This window comes from Vicia villosa, linkage group LG3, assembly GCF_029867415.1.
Source record: "Vicia villosa cultivar HV-30 ecotype Madison, WI linkage group LG3, Vvil1.0, whole genome shotgun sequence".
In the NCBI taxonomy this organism is placed as follows: domain Eukaryota; kingdom Viridiplantae; phylum Streptophyta; class Magnoliopsida; order Fabales; family Fabaceae; genus Vicia; species Vicia villosa.
The window spans coordinates 46,878,915-46,898,892 of record NC_081182.1 but is presented as its reverse complement, the minus strand read 5'-3'; the positions used below and the strand labels follow the sequence as shown (position 1 = coordinate 46,898,892).

General features: G+C 30.9%; 2 protein-coding genes across 2 annotated transcripts; one reads left to right on the top strand and one right to left on the bottom strand.

Moving 5' to 3' along the window:
* Positions 1 to 1,416: 1,416 nt before the first annotated feature.
* On the top strand, positions 1,417 to 4,136 carry LOC131655626 (uncharacterized protein At4g00950-like). Its single transcript, XM_058925464.1, has 2 exons — positions 1,417 to 2,135; positions 3,484 to 4,136. The coding sequence occupies exons 1-2, from the start codon at positions 1,731 to 1,733 to the stop codon at positions 3,574 to 3,576; spliced, it is 498 nt and encodes a 165-aa protein (XP_058781447.1). The 5' UTR covers positions 1,417 to 1,730; the 3' UTR covers positions 3,577 to 4,136.
* A 7,181-nt stretch (positions 4,137 to 11,317) lies between these two features.
* On the bottom strand, positions 11,318 to 12,978 carry LOC131655625 (protein RKD4). The gene is made up of 3 exons (XM_058925463.1): positions 12,755 to 12,978; positions 11,893 to 12,442; positions 11,318 to 11,729 (listed from the first exon to the last, which is right to left on the bottom strand). The coding sequence occupies exons 1-3, from the start codon at positions 12,835 to 12,837 to the stop codon at positions 11,571 to 11,573; spliced, it is 792 nt and encodes a 263-aa protein (XP_058781446.1). The 5' UTR covers positions 12,838 to 12,978; the 3' UTR covers positions 11,318 to 11,570.
* Between the last annotated feature and the right edge of the window lie 7,000 nt (positions 12,979 to 19,978).

The window sequence follows — 19,978 nt, the reverse complement described above, 5'->3', positions numbered from 1 at the left end:
TAAATTTATTAAAATCTTCCATACTACTAAAATAAATATTTGTGACCAAACAAAATACAAGGGATATCATATGATTCCCATATATCACCATGTATTAAATGAAAGATGAGAGTAGAATTAGATGTGCTATTGTTTTTTTTAATCAAGTAAATATTATTAATTCAAAAAACCGATTACAAACAAATGGTGATCATGAAGATCCAACCATCCAAAAGACAAAAAAAACCTATAACATCAGCTTTGCAAGATGGCTTCTATATTTCCTATACTGCCATCCCCTATACACAATGATGTCTTTAATACTATCCTCTATCCCATGTGTAATATCTATTTTCTCAAAACAAACTTTATTTCTTAAAGACCATATACTATAAACTGTCTCTGCAATAGCAACTTTTAAAAGGGCAATTCGCCACCCTTTCTTTCGAGCAATTTCAGTAAGCCAGACCAATTCATCCTCCCACTTCTGGGGCATATGCTGTATCTCCAGCCACTCAAGTATGTTTTTCCAGATAGGTAGAGTTACTTGGCATTGGAAAAAGACATGATCCATGTCTTCAGCCTCTGTTTGCATAGACAGCACCTCATATCATGTGTTTGTAGCAGATTCAGTCTAGCTAATCGCACCTTTGTTGCCAACCGTTTGTGGCATGTCAACCATAAGCAACACACAGCACGGGGACGGGCTTTGTTGTCTCTAATAATGTTTCTCCAGGATACTCGACTTCCATCATCTATAAGGGCCTGATAAAACACATTCAGATTAAACTTTTGTTGTTGGAGAGCTTTATCCCACTGTTGTTGCAGTGTGGGAATGATCAATCTTTGGTTCAGAATACTTTTAGCAATCCAACTATTGTGACTCTTCACCACATAATTCATGACATCAGATTTCTGGAAATAGTAACTATGCATCCACTTTATCCACAGATTTTCAGCCATTCTACATAAATTCCACAGACATTTGAGCATAAGGACCTGGTTCCACACCTGTATATTAAGGATCTGCATACCTCCTTGAGCATAAAGTTTGCAAACAGTGCTCCATGCCAATTGACTCTTTTTACTATTATCAGTACCTGTCCAAATGAAGCTTCTACAAATCCTATCAATCTTAACAAGGACCATTTTTGGGATGGGGAAACAACTCATCCAGTATTGTGCTATTGTTATAAGAGGGAATGTATATATAGTTCAAATGATTAAAAATAAAACAAGGAAAACAACAAGTGTGTTTGTAAGAAAGAGAAAATTATTAAAAATACACCTATGAAAATAGAGTCAAATATGTAAAGTAATAAATTCAGAGAAAGTTGTAAATTGAACAAGATATAATTTTTGTATTTGCATTATAAAAATCATAGTAATAGAAGAGATTGAGCAGTTTCCATCTTGTCCTTTCCTAGATTATTATTACCTTATAATTGGGACAAACTAAAGGCCATTCCATTCTCTTTCTTTCCCTTTCTTCTACATTTATTTATCATCCCTCTCTACCTAGCCTACCACATCTACAAATCTCAAACCAAACAAACAAACACAAATTTATTTCATCTACTTTAAAGGACCTCACTTCAAAAAACCAAAAAAATCAACTCTCTTTCTTAACTTTTTTGACCATAATTTCTATTTTTATTTCTCTCTATTTAAAACCCCACAAACACACCCACTACTATCACTCACTTCCTTCCACCATTTACCACCACCACTGAGAAAATCAATAACCAATAATGTCATCGGAAACTGCCACGTCACCATCTAAAACCATGATCTCAGTTCCTTTCAAGTGGGAGGAAGCACCGGGGAAGCCTAGGCGTTACCACACACAATCGGAGCTCGAAAATAACGTTAAAACAACGTTGGAACTTCCTCCGAGGTTGTTCTTTTTGGAAACCAAGCTCGATGAGCCTTCCCCTACAACGGTATTGGATGGGCCTTACGTGGGCCGGGCCATGTCGTTCTCGTCTTCTTATAGAACTCCAAGGGAAAACTGGAATTCCAATTTTGGGTCTAGTAGATGGAGTGGTTTCAAGAAGATTAGCAAAGAAGGGGACGAGGGTAGTTTTGACTTTTCAGATCAGACTAAGGTGAAGATCTCACGAGCTCCAATGTCTAAGGCTAAATCACATTTGTGGGTAAGTCTTAATTACTCTAATAATCTTGCATCAATAATATAAAAAATAATAATCTTCAATTATGTTTTTCTAATGTGTTTTTTTTTTTTTTGTTAAATATATTTTGTCTCTATAATTGTTTCCAGTTCTTGTACACATTTTTTGAGTCTTTATAATTAGGCTTAAATAATCAGTTGGTCCATTAACCTAGCGTGTTTTTTATTTTCGTCCATGTATTCTTTTTTCTTGAGAATGATTCTTCAATGCTAATTTTTTTTTTTATTTAAACCCCTAAAGTTAAAATCCGCAAGAAAATTCGAAAAAAAATTCGTAGGAAACCTGTAAATTTTCTTGCACATTTTAGTTTTAGGGGCTCGGTCCAAAAGAAATTCAATATTTAAAGACTTTATCCAAAAAAAAATACAGGAACGAAAACTAAAAAATATTAATTTACAAAGACCAAAAGACTATTTACGCCTTATAATTATAATTTCATACAACTTGTATGTTTTTAGGCTTTTAAATTTTGGAGCTTAAAATTGATTCTATTTATTGTGATCCTTAATACAACTGGTGTTCTTTTTCCTGTTCTTTTCCCTTTCACTAACCATTTGAGTTGGGCTAATTGTGGACCATGCAAATTTACCTGCTATGAATTATGTCGGTAACATACCAATTAATTTCTAATAGACCGTGAGAAATTGGTAGGTTAATACCATTTAATTTTAAATAAAATTTCTGAAATGATGATTGATGACAAATTGGATGTAATAATATGACTGTGCTAGGTTCAATATAGTACGTCATTTTGTGTAGCACATCGAAATAATGGTCACGACACAATTAAATGTTAAAAGATCTATCTTTGACTTTTAGTATTCATCACAGTTTTCTTATGCATTTTTCCATCTTTTTATAAAACTCTTTTTGTTACTATCAGTAATATTTGAATCATACATAATAGTAATAATAATGCAGAGCAGCTAAGGTGTTAGGTATATTGAATATTCTTGAGCAAAAGTGAAGTTTGACTAAATATATATATATTCCAGGTGGCTACAAACCAAGCCATAATATTTGTTGTTTTTATTTTCAACTTTATAAAATATTGCATGAAAATAATGGAAAAAAAGTCTAAATGTCAATGCAATAAAACATCAGCGACAGTTGGGTACCGAAAGATGACTTTCACTATCTGGCCTCAGAAAAAACATTACAACTTTTGGCTTTTGTTACGTGTAAATAATAAACTTCAAATATAGTATACATAACTTTTTAATTTTTTTTCCATAAATAAATAAAAAAGTTTATTATGTACAATTATAATATAATATTGAAGCACACAACTAATGTGTTTTTATACATGCAGGCAAACATTTGTGACAGCTTGAAGCAAGTGGTTCCTTGGAGACGCAGGAAAGAAACACAGAGAAAGTGGGTTTCAATAACCGACACACTTTAATCATGTTGATTACTCCTATTAAACAAAAATATTTAAGAAATGGAATTTAATTTAGTGTCTGTCTAAATATATAAACTTTTCTTTTATATATGGTGATATTTTTCTGTTTAGAGTTTGGACATTAGAAAGAGATAGATCACAATTCCTTTCATCATGTTTTCTATGATAAAGTGTGTTTAATTAGATTAAGGGTGATCAAAACCAAACCAACCCAATAGAAAACCGCAAACTAAACCAAACCAAACCGAAATCGCAAAAAACCGCATTTGGTTCGGATTAGTTTGTGTATTTTTTACAAAACCGTACGGTTCGGTTCGGTTTGCGGTTTGTATTTTGTAAACTGAACCAAACCGAATCAAACCGCATTATGTTACAACCTAAATTTTATTTAACTCACATCCAACCCAAACTTAAACTTATTATACATTAGCATTATGATTACGAACAATTTTCTCATCCTTACACATATAATTTCAGTCCCGATCTTCTAAAATCTCTATTAACATTATCGCACATTCTTTGCCACATACATCTTCCCTCTTCTTCTATAATCTCTACTCACTTATATTCTTTCTTTTTTACCTTCTCATTTTTATGTAAATGTTCCGTATTTCGGTTTCATTTTTATCGCATATCTTCTTCTATAATCTCTAAACACTTTTTTTCTTTTTCACTTTCACTAATCTTTCGTCTCTTCTATTTTTTTTCGTTATAATAATTTTTATATTGTTTTATGCTATTATTTTATGTTTAATATTCCACTTTTGTCTAATTTAATTTTTACATATTAAATGGAAAATTGTTGTCAAAATATGACGAGTTTTGTTGTTATTTGATAGTGTATGAATGTATAAATACAAAATTATGTTATCATCTATATGTGTATGTATAGCTCAATAAAATATTTGTAAAAAACCGAACCAACCGAACCGCATTAGTTTGGTTTGGTTTGGTTCGGATTTTTTTTAAAAGCCAACCGAACCAAACCAAACCGCACTATTTTTTCTCTTGCGGTTCGGATGATTTTTTTCGTCAAAACCGCCCAAACCGCACCGCGAACACCCCTAAATTAGATAGTGAAATTTTTTTTTAATAAGTTGATTTTAATTAAAATTAATTAAAATAAGATAATTTATGTTTAGATATAGGACTATTTAATTACTCGGTCAACAACATTTTGAATTTAAAATTGAGGAAATTAATTGTGTTTCATTATTTGTACGTTAGTTTGTCTTTTGAAAAAGAGTAAATAATAGTCTTTATTTGCATTATTTTGGTGAGATTTTGGATCGAACTCTAGTTTTGACAAGGATAGCTTCTTGGTTCGATAGAGATTAAGCATGATGTTGAAGTCTGTTCACATACTGATGTTGAAGTTATGTTGTAGTCGAAATGTGTTCTAGCATGCAGTAGTCAATAATGTTAGGTTTGTTAGCATGTTAAATTGAGTATGTTTGGTTAGCCAATTTGTTTAAGTTAGCTTAGTAGTCTATAAATAGACTAGTTCTCTCAGGTTGATGAATGAGATTGGTTGTTGTTATTCGCTTGTAATCTTTGAACCCTTATTGAGTATGTGAATGGTAAAACAGTTATAATCAGTTATGATTTTCTTTTTCTTCCCTCTTCTCTCTCTTTCGTGAAAACCTAATAGAGTTTCTTGTGTTTCTTCAAGAAACTCAATCTTTCTCCTGGTTTTGGTTTGTTCTTGATGGCACTTCGTTACACCAAAGTTGTACGATGATTGTGGAGAAGAAGATGTTGTCAACAAAGTATGAGATTGAGAAATTCACCAGATTGAATGATTTCAATCTATGGTGTTTGAAGATGCAAGCACTTCTTGTTCAACAGAGTTTGTTAGAAGCGTTGAAATGATCAGAGAAGATGGATACTGCCTTAACGGGGAAGGAGAAGGCGACGATGATAGAGAAAGCCCACAATGTTATCGTATTGAGTCTTGGTTATAAGGTTCTCCGAAATATTTTCAAGGATAAGACGGTGACAAGTAAGTGGACGAAACTCAAAATTGTGTACATGACCAAATCGTTGGTCAATCGCCTCTACCCGAAGTAAGCTATATATTCATTCAAGATGAGTAAAGACAAAGTCTTCACGGAACAACTAGATATGTTTAATAAGTTGAATCTTGATCTGGAGAACATTGAGGTTACCATTAATGATGAAGATCAATCTTTGTTGTTGTTGTTGTTGTTGTTGTATGCTTTATCAAGATATCATGCTCACTTCAAAGAAACCCTCTTTTATGGAAGAAAGTCATTGACCTTTGAAGAAGTTCAATTAGCCTTGTACTCGAAGGACTTGAACGAAAGAAAGGAGCACAAGTCATCATCTATTGGTGAAGGATTATCCGTAAAAGGAAAAATCTCGAAGAATGATGGTAAGTTTGAGAAGAAGAAGGGTAAAAGTCCAAAGAAGTCTTATGGTAGTTATACATCTCCTATTAGGTGTTACTACTGTAAGAAGGAAGGTCATACCAAAAACGTGTATCCTGATAGGTTGAAGATTTATAGCGATGGCAAGGACAATGGCAATGCAGTTATTATTCAAGATGATTATGAATCATCTGATGTATTTGTGGTTTCTAGCAGAAATTCTAGTAAGGAATGAATTATAGATTCAGGTTGCACTTGGCACATGACTCCAAACAAAGACGTGTTTGAGTAATTATATGATCAATATGGTGGATCAGTGCTGCTGGAAAACAACCAAGCTTGTAAAATTTCAGGAATTTGATCTCGCGGATTCAAACTTCATGATGAGTCAATAAAGTTGCTGACTGGTGTTAGGTATATATCTAACATGCCTGCAACTGCACATTTCAAACAAGAAAACAAATTGCAACAATAAAAAATGAATATCATCATTCCATATTTGTGTTACCTGATCATCATGTCTCTCATCTCACTATTATTTTACTCGAATTGACAGGGTAATCCCACAATCAAGGTACAAAAGTATTTTACCATAACTTTGTAAAATTTCTAACAAAATCAATCAAAGTCATTTAAACGCACACTTTTGGAGGGCTTTCAAGGTTGTAATGGGGCTTATGTTAAGGTAGGATAATTTGGAAGAGTAGGCTTAAAACTTTGGAGTTAGGTGCCTAGTTTTTTTATGTTGTCATTTTCCTTATCATATCCAACTCTTGCTTATTTAATCGGCACTAGGGATTAATCTTTTCTTTATCCTTAACATTGTTTATCTCTTTTTTTTTTTTGAAGAAGTTCTTTTAAGTTCTTAATTTTTTCTCAATTTTTTTTTGAATTTTTTACCATGTTTCTAGTGCTCCAACCCCAAACTTAAATTTTGCTTACTTCCAAGAGCAATCTCAAACTTATTCTTTTGCATATGACCAAGGAATTAAATTTTCTACTAACTCCAAAGAGATGATGGAAAGATTTAATCTTTCAAGTCAAATGGCTAATATATGTGGCTATGTCTCCGAAGGAAAAGGCTTAGGCTCGAAGTGGTTAGAAAAGGACATAAACATCACATAAGAGTTAGTTCAAAAAGGCTCAGAGTTTACCACAAACAAGTGCCTTAGTGTTTATTCATCAAACCAATAGATTAAAACAGAAATAATGCAAATTCTAGAAAATAACAATTGTACGGATACTCCCATAAGAAGGAAAAGTAAAATAGAATTGTTGACTCAAACCTTACTAACTAAAGTAAAATAACAATTGATGATCACTTTGTTTATGAGGATTCTTTTGGTTCATCTGTTCATTGCTAAAGTTGCAATTTTATAAATCTGAAAGAAACAATAGCCATAAACTCATTCATTAAGTAAAGCATTAGCGAAGTGGTACAAAAGAGAGTCGGGTATTTTATCTACTACTATTGATTGACTTGAGAGATTGACTTGTAGGACGTAAAAGGAAATTGCGGAAAATAATACAAGTTCTGAAAACTTCAAATTCACATGTAATTGAAGCGGAAAAAGTTTTGCACGCCTTGCATGGTGTTGTTGAAGTCTTGGTTCTGTTTGGTTCACTCTGTCCTCATTTGGTTAATGTTGATGCTCGAGAGGTGCGGCTTTGTTTTGAACATATTGCTTGAAACAACAACAATAACACTAGAAAGTGCGAAGAGATTAAAGATAAAAATTAGGATTAAAGAGAGTTTTTAATATCTCTTTCTTCGTTCAATCTCTTTCTCAAGTATTTGTCATATCACTCCGTTCGTTTTAAAATTACTTTCGTTTTAACAGATAAAATTTGTTTCAAAATGACTATCATTCTCATTTTTCAATGTATCAATGATTGTTATTTTTTCAATTTTGTCTTTTAATTATTACTTTGCACACTACTTACAATACATTAATAAGGTTAATTTAATAAAAGTGTAATGTTTTATGACAATATTATTGCATTCCTTAATCAGTATAACAAAAATCTTAAACAACAGTCATTTTGAAAGGAATGAAATACTTTTTAATGTGCCCTTATGGCACATGTTGGCAGAACACTTAAAATTATTTTTTTCATATTATTTTTTTTTAATACGTGTGAAATGATCAACTTAATCACTTATTATGGTAATAAGGAGTATTACAACATATGACACAATGAATGATGCACTGATAGTGTAAATTATTTTAAAATTATCAATCAATGACAACCGTATATCTCGGATTCTCGCCAAGTTAAATTATAAATTTTAAAATATTTTTATGATTTGACACTTTAAAATATTCTGATTAAAAATCTGTGTAATACTTCTCTACACTGACAGTGCATTATCATTAAGCTCGTGTTAATGAAACTAAAAATTTCCAATAAACTATACTTCAAGTATAAGATATTATTTATTTATTTCATTGTTAATTTTTTAAGGTAACTATATTCAAAATATTTTTGACAGAATAAATAGCATCGCCAAAGAATTTTCAAGAAAGATAATGTTGACAAACTACGTTTTGATCAGTTTATGGGCAATTGACTGCTAACTTGCTATTTTAAGATAGAAACGCATTAATTAAAATCAAACCATATAAAGCAATTAACTTGAACAAAAATTAAAGAGCGTAATTTCAAAGTAGGTTCCAGAAAGTTCATATTTGCTTTTAAGGCAGTATTTTGTACATACTACATAGAAGAGACTTTAGAATTTGCTTGAAAATGCCATCCTTGGCAATTGAACACCATCTCACAACCTCTTCTAAATAATTGTACTTCAATCAAATTAGTTTTCTAATTTATATTTTCTCTATCTTCGATAAGAAGCAATTCCTACCAAAACTATCAACTACGATTTTTATTAAAAAGAATGAATTAGGGTTTTTACTATAAAAAAAGAAGAACACTAAAAGCTATGTAAGAAATTAAAATAAAAGATAAATTTCATTTAATTTGATTTCATACCTAATATTTCTATGAGCCTACATTATATAAACATAAAAGCTCAAATACAAAAAGAACCCAACAACTATACTAAGACCATCTCCAATGGTGCAACCCATTTTTGAGTTCTTTATGGGTCCCATCAGCCATATCATCTCAAAATAATTTATTTAATTTTTATTTTATTGGTGTAATTCTAAAGGGTCCCACAACTTTACCTCATAAATTAATTTGATTTGGTACCACAATTTTTTACTAGTTACATTGCAATGCAACTCTACTATGACATGGAAAATTACTTCAATATTTAATTATTATATTGATGTCCAGCTGGAGAACTACCATTGGAGATGCTCTAATAATACAAGTTTTATTATTACCCCTCTAACAATAACAATACTAATAATTAATATTATAAATTATATTATACCCTCTATTTGTCACAATAAATGATTTAATTGACTATTTCACACAAATTAAAAAAATATATAAATAAAAGAGAGAAAATAATTCTTTTTCTAAAATATATCTTTATTAAATATTAGAAATAATTAAAGTAATATTAATTAGAGGATAAAATTATTAAAAAATTAATATTGTATTGAAAGTTAAAAATGATCATTCATTTTAAAACAAATTTATTTTTAAAATGAGTTATTCACAATTATAGGTCAATTCTCCACCTTGATTTATAAACATCAGATCATTTAATCTAAAGATATTTTAGCCTTTCCTTCCACCACACTTCATAGAAAATCTTCTTTGAATTATGAATATCTCATTTCACCCCATAAACACACCGATTCGCATTCAAGAACACTAATTATCATTGAAAACAAATCTGAAAAGCATATAATCTAAGAAACTTCAGTTAGTTGAATCAAAAGTCTTTTATATATCAAGCTTAAAAACAGAATGTCTTTCTTGGTATATTTTGTCAAGATACACTAGTTCATTCACCACGATTACCTTAACAACTAAAATTCTCTCTTTAAGGAAACCTTAACAACCAAAAATTTCTCTTTAATGAAAAATAATATTGTTTTTGAAGACGTGCAAAATGAACTGCTGCACAGAATTTTAAATTTTTTTGAATTAATCTATAACTAAATATGACCTCATAAAATATTTGTTAGGTTAAACTGTGAGCATAGAATCTCTATTTATTTTGTATTAGTTAAACTGTGGCTAATCTAGCTGCATAGGATTTTCAAGAACTTGAAATAACTCTAAACAACATTGTCATACATCGAGAGAGATAAAAAAACCAACGCATTTAAATGGGGACAATCAACAAGAATTTCCCAAAAATATTGTGAAAAATAATTCAACACTTTATGTTGAATCTCAGCCACTCTTTCTATCTAGACATTGTCTACACAGAGTCAAGTTGACATTCCTCCCACTCCTATTAATTAAATATGATTTAATCATAGTTTGATTAATAGTTTTCTATGATTTACTTTTAGTATTTGATCATGATTTTATCATTGAAAATTTGATCACTGATTTCTTAATAGTTAATTAAACTAAATAAGATTGATTGAATTGTTTCGCAGATTAGTTATTGATTCCATAAGACTATTTTAAAGTATTTAAGAATCATTTAATATTTTGTAATTTGATTAACAATTTTTTAATACTTATTTAAACTAATTTAGTATGATTTAATAGTTTCATATTCTATTTTTTAATTCATAAAACTTATATAGACTAATTAAATAAGGCTAAATTATTTTATCTTAAATTAATGATCCCCTAACATTTAATTATACTAACTAAATATGATTTAACGGTTCAAAATTCAATTAATAATTATTTAAGACTTATTTAGACAATTTACATAGACTTAAATTTTTTTGTTTGGATAACTGATTTCTAGCATTTTTTTAAACATTTTTTTACAACTTAAATTTAAAATTTATATTTAGGCCAATAAATAATATTTTAGTTCTCTTAGCTTTTTAATAAAATTTAAAAAATATATAATAATAAAGTAATTCAAAAATCTATGGGATAATCGTTAGAAAAGTTGTTTAATATATTATAATATGTTTTTTTAGTAGCTCAAACACCCAAAATAAAGTCAACTTCACCAAGCAAACTACCCATCTTATGCTTCAAAGTACAACCTAGGAACACTACTAACACTTGAACCGTACAGTACTGTGATGTTTATGAATACTGCCAAAACATTTTCAAGAAAGATAATGTAGACAAACTCAGCCTTGATCAGTGTATGGGCACTTGCCTCCAATCTTACTATTTTAAGATACAAACGCGTTAATCAAAATCAAACCATATAAAGCAATTAACTTAAGGAGCTTAATTTCCAAGTAGGTTCCAAAAACTTCATATTTCATTTAAAGGTCGTAGAATTTTGTACATAAGAAACACTTCAGAATTTGCTGAAAATGCCATGCTTAGCAATTGAACTATATATCACAAACTTCCCAAAATATATGTGCTATAGTCAAACTAGTTTCCTAATCTATAGCATGTAGTGCTAATCTAACTACTACTCGTTTGGAATCACAATTGTAACAAAAAAACAAAAAACATGAAAAACAAGAACATGGTAAATTGGTAATGGGTTTTTACATGTCATTCTACCCAACATTACAACAAAGTTCAACGTTGGAATTTAAGTAATCTTCTCTTCTTGTAACAGTTTTTGAAACAAGCCTGTCTCAGTTTCTTGGTTTCCTCAGTCAATTCCATACCAGGAATTGTCTCAAACAACTTTTTCTGCTTCTCCAACCTAGCAACCTCGTTGTCCAATCCCATTTCCTGCATCAAACAAACAACAACAAAAACCTTACAAGTTACAACCATTGACCATTTGACACAACACATAAACAATCAATAACACATAACATAACCCTACAAAGATAATGTTATTTTTCAAGTCATTGAAACAAACAACATAAGGATATGAATGAACCAGTACTACCTTAAGGTTGTCCATGAGTAACATCAAACTCTTCAATTTTCTGTGTGGCCACCTTGTGATATTGAGCTCTCTGCACCTCTTCTTCAAAACGGTCAACCCAACGTTCAATCTCTTAGCAGCTAGTGTTATAGGAACATCAAAATGTTTCTTAATCTCATCATATTGCAAACAAGACTTCTTACTCCTAACAAAACTAGTACTACTACTTGACAATGGCAATGGCGATGGACTCTGTTCTTGATACACATATTCCTCCTCTTTCTTCACAAACCTCGAAAACCCATTTCCCATTTTCACGGAAGATTCAGCAAAACTACACTCGCCAGTACTCTCAGCTTTGTCATTGCAATGTTCCAATGCAGGAAAGACAACATTGAGAGGGTTTTGGTTGTTAACCTCAAAATTTTCATGAAAGAGTGGAAGGTTGAAATCGAAGTTGAAGTTTTCAAGATCCTTGAACTCGTTGATGTAAATGTGATTGCTTTGATATGATACCTCACTTTCCCAAGCAAACTCAGGGAAACCCTCAAATGGCGAAAACTCAGTGATTCTGTACACATTACAATCACACATACAAAAAAAAAAACATTAAAAAAAAAAGGGGGGGAAAACGGTTACAACAAACAAGAAAACAAATTTCCACCTCGAAAGTCGCGTAGAACACTGTTCTATTGAAAAAAAACTGAATCATAAAACGATAGTACTAGGGTTATGTTTCTTGAATTTTTGTTTTGTAAAAAACAGAGAAGAAAAATCAAGAACAGGATAGAAATGTTGTCGAATAAAAACGGAAAAACAAGTAACATTGAAAGTAGTGATGAATGATGATCATGGTTGAAATGAAATTGGTTACGATTCTTACTTGTCAGTGTCGTCTTGTAATGGTTGAGTGTTGCAATACCAGTTGGAAGCTTGAGCAAATTCATGTTCGGTGTAGAAGTCCATAGCAGAGAGAGAGAGAGAGAGAGAGAGAGAGAGAGAGAGAGAGAAGTGAGAACAGAAACAGGTGAATGTGTATTTATAGTATATTTGTGTTGTGATGAAAAGGAAAGAGGGGGTTACGAATTTACATAGGAAAGTGGTGAGTTAAATTTTGGCATTGAATTTTGGAGTCATTCAATTGCAATTATAGAAGGGGGGTGAATGATTATCATAATCATATGGAAATGCATTTTGAATTTGGATTTACGCGTAATTATTCATTCATTAGCGTCCACTACGAGGGAGTGTTAATCTTAATTTTTCATTCATTTACGCTTAATTATGTGCATGCTGCCGTCATATTGTTTTCATCTCATAAACTTAAACATCGAAACTCAACAAACGATTAATACTCCATATATGTCTCATTTCAAAATTTTATAATAATTAGTAGAGTAATTATGTGAGTTGAAATATGTGTACTACAATGTTAAGTTGGAATATGCTACTACAATTTGTTATATTTGTATCCTAGGTTGTTATGTGATTTGTATTTAGTGACTTTAACAATAACTTAGTTAGTTAGATGGTTATTAGGATTGGTTTGTTAACCAACAAACTATATAAAAAGTTGTTTTATTAGATTTTGTTAATTTAATAATCAATTCACTTTCATCATCACATTTCATCTTTAGAGTTGTATATGTATTTTTGCTTGCATAGTAAGAAACAAAGTGTTGTGCTAACAATTGACATAGAGAGTCTAATTTTGATATAAGGGAAATATTTTGATACTAGTGAGAGGTTTGATTTTCAATACCATAGAATTGTTCTGATACATGGGAATTGGTTTCGATACAAGGCAAACACGAGATAATAGTGACAAATGATTTTCAGTGTTCTTAGCAAGAATGAACACAATTGGAGGCTTTCATCGAACATCTTGGTTTTTGATGGATGTAATTGAGTGAGGTGGAGTGTGTTGATGAAATATTTGTTTGGAGTTCAAGAAGTACATGAGACGGTGCATAATGGTTATGAGGAACTATGAGCAAAACTCACAAATGCGCAAAGAACCACATTCAAAAAGTTTAAGAAGAAGGATTGTAGAATTGTATTCTATATTCAAGAAAATGTGAATGCTCGTCATTTTGAAAATACTTTAAATGAGGCATGGTATATTTTAGATAAATATCATAATGACGGAGAAACTGTGAAATAAGTAAACTTTCAATCTTTGAGAAGGACAAATGAGCTTATGCAGATGAAAAAGACCCAAAAGATAGGTCATTAGTTCTTTAAATTGATTGTAGTTGTGAATCAAATGAAGACATGTGGTGAGACAATTATTGATAAAAAGTGATTGAGAACGTGATGAGAACCCTGACTTTAAGGTTTGATTTTATAGCTGTGGCAATTCAAGATTCTAAAGATTTGAAGATCATGAAAATCAAGAAATTTCAAAGATTTTTTTTAGGCTCATGGTGATTGATAGAGGAACAAAGAGGTTAGTTCAAAAATCTTTGCAGACCAAAGTGATGAATACAGATGGCCATGAAAGAAAATTTAATGAGAAAGGTAAATGAATCTGCAAGAGTGGAAATTGATCCAACAACAAAAAATTAAAGGTTGATAAGAAAGGTAAATCCTCTCAACAAATAGGAGACTCTCAATAAATTAGAGTTATTTTTTAGAAAAATTTACAACTAATAATTTTTTAATTATATTAAAAAGTGTGACAAACAGTATATTTATAAGTAAATAATTTGAGTTTTTGAAAATAAAAGCAAGAATAAAAAATTTGTTAAAATTATGTGTTATTGTTGTATCTTTACTTATATTATCTTTAAAAAAAAAATTGCTGATTTATAATTAACAAAAACTTGTTTTATGTTATAGATTTTTTTTAAAAATATAGATGCTAAAGGTTGAATCAACAATGTATATTCATTTCCAATCAAAAAAAAAAACAATGTATATTCATTTAACTCAAATAATTAGACATCTTCATCCACCTCATATTTGCTTATATGTGTTTGTCATTAAATATGTAAATATATTAATGTGAAAATATAAAACAAAAAAATTATAAAGAATCATATAATTAAGAATCTATCATATCTCTGTTTTAAAAAATTACAATAAAATATGGGGAAGTGTATTATTCAGTATGATTTTTGCCAAAATGTCGCAAAATCATTTTAAGCAAATATTTATTAGGGCAATCCTAACGAATATTTGGGACACTGGTTAAGAGTTTAAAATGTTATATTTTGTTTATTAAATTCTTATATTAAATGTAAAGAAAATTAAAATAATTGATTTTTCTAAGAAATAAAAGATACTAATATGTTTTTCCTTAAAAATACTTGTATTCAATATATTTAAAGTTTAAATTATTAATTCAATTAAATAATATTTTATATATTTAGAATTCTTAACCAGTGCCTCTGGGACACCGGTTAGCATGACCCTATTTATTAAGTTAGAAGAGAAAGAAAAAAGGAAAAAGTATCATACAATATTAAAGTTTGATTTTTCTAAGGAAGTAGTAAAAACAAAATTATTCAATCAATTATGCACATCCAGAAAATCAAACCATGTAAGTACAGTGGGAAGGTACCCTGATGATTCATACGATTCATACCAGTACATCAAATCAAATGTGCCTTGTTTTTGTCCACTATTTTGGTTTAGTTATGCATTTAATCTTATATTGTGTTATCCAGAATTATGATATCATGTAGAATATATAATATTTTTTTTATAGAATATAGTGTAAATGTATTATAAAAAATTTATCAAATGCAAAATTGATTAAATATTTGCATGAATTAAACTAAAAAACAGAATACTTCAAAATATTTACGATTTTTTTAATGTGACTTTATATTTTTTGTTATTGTTTGATTTGTCTATTTAGATTGATGCGGTGGATAGAATTTTGCTTAAATTTTCTAATATTATAATTCGTTAGTGTATTAAAGTTTGATCTAACTCATTTTTACAAAACCGACTTATAAAATAAGAGATATACTCTTTAGAGGTTCTATGTCTAACAAATGTAGAAATTAGATTCTTTCGAAAATATGATAGAATTCATATTACTAGAAAGTAACTTCTAAAACACAAAGTAATTCTTGAAGTTTCCTCCTTCACCTCCCATTTTTCCCGAACAACGGTCATGTATGTAGGGCTTTTTGACACCGGCGGGCTCTAGCCAAATATGTCATGTGATAACCATTTTGTCTCTCGAGTTGTGGTAATTCATCTTGATGTGGACAGTGAATGACCTTTCCCACAAGGCTACTATGGAAGGTCTCCTAAGAATGCAGTTGTAAGCTGATTTATTGGAACTACTAGGAATTAGACATCTATTGGCATAGCGTCGTTCCCTTCTCCAAAAGTAACCAATAGTTCGATCAAGCCCCAAAGGCTGGTTATCATATCGTTGAAGTCTTGCAAGCCTATTCCCATGTATGGATTTAAAGTTCTCTTTCTTAAACCCAACTTGGAGAATAGTTCAGTGTATATAATGTCACATGAACTTCCTTCGTCAATGAGAAATCATGATACGTCAAGATTGCTCATGGTTGTCATGATTATCAACTAAAATATCTCATTGGGCATGCATAATATCCCTTCATTGTCTCTAAAGTCTAGAACGGGTCGTTCAAGGCGCACGCTTGAAGTCATTTCCCAATTATGATTGACGAACATTAAATATACTATCTTTCTCTTCACAATTCCCTTAATTGGCTTCTTTGAGGGCGATAACCCTCTTATGATTGATGCAATAAAATGGTATACTCTCGAGAAGAAGTATATGATGGGTCACTTCCCTTTCTTGAATTCTCCTTTTTCACTAATAAATTTTCCCTTATTTGTTCCTTCAATTTCCTCGATTTTCTTTCTAGACAGGGTATCGCCCCGACAAGGGAACAAATTTCTCCGCTGAGATTCACTCATAAGGACAACTTTTCCTAGATAGTCTATGTGTCTTTTATTCTTATTTTTGGGTATCTTACTTGGTGCATATACCAAGTTTTATTTTATTTATCAGATCTTCAATTACATATATGAGATGGATGCAATCATCGGTCTCATACACGTAACATTTGTGAAACCTACAACACTTCATTTTGTCTGTGCATGGAGATTCCTTCATAAATTAGGGATATTTCACCCCCAACTTCTTTGAACTATGTGTTAGCATACTCTTGTAGGATTCTCTCCTTATACATGTTCAGCAAAGTGTACTCTGAGAACAGAGACTGAGGTCCCTTATTCCTCCTTTTGTCCCCATTTTCACGATACTTATTGTTCCTTGGTTTTCCATGCGCCTCTTCTCGATCTCTTTAACCAGTAACTTCTCTTCATACTTGATGCATGGTTGAGCCGGATTGGATAACTCATTCATGCTTCATGGTTCCTCTAATCTTATCATCTTTCTTAACAAGAAATTTGTCTTAAGCCTTTCTTAAACGTCCAACATTTCAATTTGTTGTCAGCCTCTCTAATTTTTATTACTTCTTTGGAAAACATGTCAATGTACTCTTTTATTGTCTTATTCTGCCTTTGTCTTTGGTCGGCGTTTGCATGTTTTGAATGGAATGTCAACTCATCATATAGTGTTCTCCAAGAACTAATGAAGTTGTCTTTTAACCATGTCATGATGGATCTCTTCAAGGTGAAAACAAAAAGCTTGTACTTTTGTGCTCATATGGCTTGGTGATGATCTAGCACGGTGTCGACGTGCTCGTTGGGTCTTTGGTGTCATCATAGTTTTCTAACTATAAGAGCTTATCCAAAGACTTAGGGGTCCATAATTTAATAATTTAGTTTGTGAATGGATTTTTTTTAGGGTATACGACATACCATTTAGTAAAGTTGGGCTCGTGTCTCCTTCACAGTCAATGGAAAAAATGAGGCCTCTTAGACTAGAGATTTCAAGTGGCGTGTGAGTATTATCTCCTCTAAATGTCTTGCAGTCTCCATTTGGAATATTCTCCGGGTTTTCTTTAACATGGAGGAACCTCGCATTTAGTTATTACAATAGATGAAAATGTTATACAAAAGCTCATTCATGTTTGGTGCGCCTAATAAGACTTAAAGATGTTGGGATGATGTAACGACAATGGTGGAACCGAAGCGTGAAAATGAGGAATGAGAGGTTAAGGGTGGATGAATTTAGACGTGAGGTGCAAGAAAGTTTTGTGGCGACGAAACTAGTAGAGTTTCCTGAATTGACGATTGGTGAATCGTGGTTGAAGTTTGTGGATCCTTATCGACAAGAGAAAAAAATAGTGAAGCGTAGTCTTGAAGAATCTCAACATCTGATCAGAAATTATTGGTGATACTTCGAGTACCAGTTGGTTTCAAACCAGCCATTGAAAAATAGTTGTGATAGTGCAATTGAGGAAATTTCTAGTGATTCAGGAAGAAATTAAGATAATCAAAAGACGATTCTCACAGACATCGTCATTATTCTGTAATGGAACAAAGAATTAGTGATAAGTCGATGATGACCACAATGAAGATGCTTTCTGCGCTTTGGAGACAGTTCTCCGTTGATTGTAAAGCATACTTGTGAAACGGTTATCACTCTAATGTTGATGTCAGTATAAGATTGAAGTGAAATTTTGCAAGTATGAGTTGAATTGTACCTGTCTGTGACTCAGAGTCACGCTTATATAAAAATGATGAGTCTTTAGGTTATCTAACATAAAGTGCGGGTAACCGTTAAATACTTACCAACGATTCTGATGAAAAAGTGGGTGTGTTCATCTGCAACACACAAGTATGTAGGTTCATCTATACATCAGTGATTGACGTGTCTTAACTCATTGGAACCATAGATTAAACCAAATAATTATAGATCATTATCGGACCCAAAACAATATTCATAATAGTTTATTATTACTCCCTCCGTCTCATAATAAGTGTCCTATTTGAGTTTTGCGCAGTTCTTAAGAAAATTGGATGTGTTGGTTTTAATGATAAAGTTAATATCATTTACTAAAGTACCCTTATTTCTTATAGGTAGTAGAGTAATTGAAAAACGTGAAAGTTAATAAATAGGGGTATAGTAGTGAAAAAATTTAATAAATGTTGCATTGATTTTCTAAAGAGACATTTATTTTGAGACATAAAAAAAATACAAATGAAAGGTTCAGAAAATTTGATCATCCATATATATTTTAAAATATTAATATTCTCGTAAAAGAAGACAAAATTGGTGAATAGGATTCAGAAACTTTTTTTTTAGCATGAATACAAAATTGGTGATTAGGAACATCTTGTATAAGCGATACAGAAAGACTTTAAAAAAGAATGTAAAGATGGTAATAGTAGAGAGTGGCATGAAGAAAGAGTTGTGTGTGTATGGTTCATTTGTGTGTCTGTAGAAATAGAAATAGGAATAAGTACATTTTTTTTGTTCTGAGCCGGACATATACAGAGAAGTAGCTTGCAACTTCAAATGCTTGCCGGGACTGCATTCTCTGTTGGTTGTTGGTCACACTCTACAGTTACAGTCTACTCTACTGCTTACAACAACAGTCATTCTTTTTGGTTCGCCACTCTTCCACTAACACCGTACACACCACGCTCCACTGTTCTTAATAACCATATTTTTATTTAAAAAATAACAGGTTTGTTTGTTGTTATTAGATGGCCTACTAATCACTATGGTGGAAATAAGTTCTTTGCAAGAATTGATTTTACATATAAGTTGATGTTTAATAAAAGAATTTTATCATGAACAACCTTAATAAAACTTGCAAGATTTATGCAGTTTGTAAAAAGATAACAATTGAAGGAAATGCAGTTTGTAAAACCGAATCACAAAGAAGTTGTTATTTTCACCTTCAGCTATATAAATGTTGGATTCCCATAAACATCCAAACAACATTATTAATGTATTTAGTACTATTGTTAATTTTCTTAAAGATTTAAACAATATTATAATATAGTATTACAATGTTGTTTGATTCTTTAATAAATTTATAACTAATCATAAATTGTAAAATATAATATAGTAATGAAATATTTTTTATTTATTTAAATATGGTAACTTAATGAATTTAAAAGATTTTTTAATTATATTTACTATATTCTTTTAGCTAAAATATAGACATAACTGGATTAGTCTACGGATTTTCCT

Coding starts and splice junctions, on each gene's coding strand:
- LOC131655625 (XM_058925463.1), bottom strand. CDS start 12,837: ATGGACTTCTACACCGAACATGAATTTGCTCAAGCTTCCAACTGGTAT. Junction 12,443..12,754: donor TTACAAGACGACACTGACAA/GTAAGAATCGTA, acceptor TAATGTGTACAG/AATCACTGAGTTTTCGCCAT. Junction 11,730..11,892: donor TACTCATGGACAACCTTAAG/GTAGTACTGGTT, acceptor TGTTTGATGCAG/GAAATGGGATTGGACAACGA.
- LOC131655626 (XM_058925464.1), top strand. CDS start 1,731: ATGTCATCGGAAACTGCCACGTCACCATCTAAAACCATGATCTCAGTT. Junction 2,136..3,483: donor AGGCTAAATCACATTTGTGG/GTAAGTCTTAAT, acceptor TTATACATGCAG/GCAAACATTTGTGACAGCTT.